The sequence below is a fragment of the Trichoplax adhaerens genome, genomic scaffold, assembly GCF_000150275.1.
Source record: "Trichoplax adhaerens TRIADscaffold_244 genomic scaffold, whole genome shotgun sequence".
Lineage (NCBI taxonomy): Eukaryota > Metazoa > Placozoa > Uniplacotomia > Trichoplacea > Trichoplacidae > Trichoplax > Trichoplax adhaerens.
The window spans coordinates 1213-2768 of record NW_002061161.1 but is presented as its reverse complement, the minus strand read 5'-3'; the positions used below and the strand labels follow the sequence as shown (position 1 = coordinate 2768).

The following is a 1556-nucleotide window of genomic DNA, read 5'->3' as shown; positions in this document are numbered from 1 at the left end:
ATTCCGATTTCTTCTCCCGAAAAATTATAGCTATAATTAATATATTATAACTCAAAATAGTGAATTAAAACGGACATTTTTATAAATCGCAATTGTCCGTAAAATTTCGATATACAAAGTCTTTCGTAATGTTAATAATAATATTAACAATAATAAGCGCATAAAATATTTTAATTCTGAAGTAACTAATATTGCAGGCTCATTTAGGAATAATAACATAAAGTCAGCTATTTAAATAACATAAGCCGTCAAACAGAAATAATAATGACATCTATTAGTAGCGCTATAATTAATGTAATCAGTATTTATTTACGTAAATACTTTCAATTATAACAGTTAGAATTTCCTTCGAGTGCATAATTTATACGTTTTTCGATATCAGTGGCTAAGGAATTATCGAATTTACGTAAAATTCTTACAAATGTACAAATTCCAGTGATTAATCAAATGCAATTCGTAGTTATTTGCAAAATTTAGTCAACGTAGTTAGTAATCCTCGAGTACATTTATGATTTATACTGTCTTCGATAGCAGCAGTTTCGGGTACATCGTACTTATGTAAAATTCTTATAAACGTCATCTCTCGTACGAAGAGAATATTTAAGAGCTCCTTCACTTGCCTAAATCAGAAAACTCAACATTATATTTATGACAGCCTCCTTATTAGCTATTGTTGCTTATATATAACATTTAGAATGTACAAATTCCAGAAATTAACGCGAAGTGGAATACCAAATATCGATGGTTATGAACGTATTGCTCTATATAGCAACTACAACCGCACATCTTGATACAAATCGGCAACTATCACATCCATACCACATATTACTGTATTTCTACTTTACAATTTAGTTCTGATCTACATATAGTCACAACGTATCCTTGAAATTATATCACCTTTAATAGAGCAAATGAACAATCGGAATTGAATTAACTTACTCTCGTCCTTTTGAGCGCGTCTTTATTTCTACTACATCTGTTTCTTTGATCGCAGACTCAGAGTATAGTTCGTTAGCAATTTTAATGCAATTGGTAGGTAATGAACGTGACAAAGGGAAAAGAGTCAGATATTCCTCTAATGCACGACGATATATCTCACACTTGCTAGTCGCAGGCGTAGCTTCTTCACGGTTATCACTCTATAATCAAGACAATTATCAGCACTGAACAATCTTGCAAGTTGCAACATAGTTATTACACGCGTTAAACAGGGCTGCAGAGAGCTAATATTTACCTGATTGCAACCGCATCCATTTTGAATTGTTAAACGCTTGAATAGTGACATCAACGATCCCATAGCTGTCAACTGATAGACATAAGACATCATCATGTACTATGAAAGTAGTTATTTTTAGGGAATGATATAGAAATTAATTAATAGAAGAATGTAATATACACACACACATTCATCATGTCGTGAATACTACAATTACGCCAAAGCCGTTTACGCTTAGTTGCGAATAATAGCGGCATATGATGTAGCCTCCGTTTACGCATATAGTACTACACGTGATAGTACTTTGATAACTACGGTGTTCGGGTCAGCGTCATAAATA

The 1556-nt window shown here is 32.6% G+C and overlaps 1 protein-coding gene across 1 annotated transcript; it reads right to left on the bottom strand.

Moving 5' to 3' along the window:
• Positions 1-460: 460 nt before the first annotated feature.
• Positions 461-1324, bottom strand: TRIADDRAFT_62638 (uncharacterized protein; the record flags this gene model as incomplete). Its single annotated transcript, XM_002118580.1, has 3 exons — positions 461-620; positions 940-1139; positions 1235-1324. 3 exons carry the CDS (start codon positions 1322-1324, stop codon positions 461-463), a joined length of 450 nt encoding a protein of 149 aa, XP_002118616.1.
• Between the last annotated feature and the right edge of the window lie 232 nt (positions 1325-1556).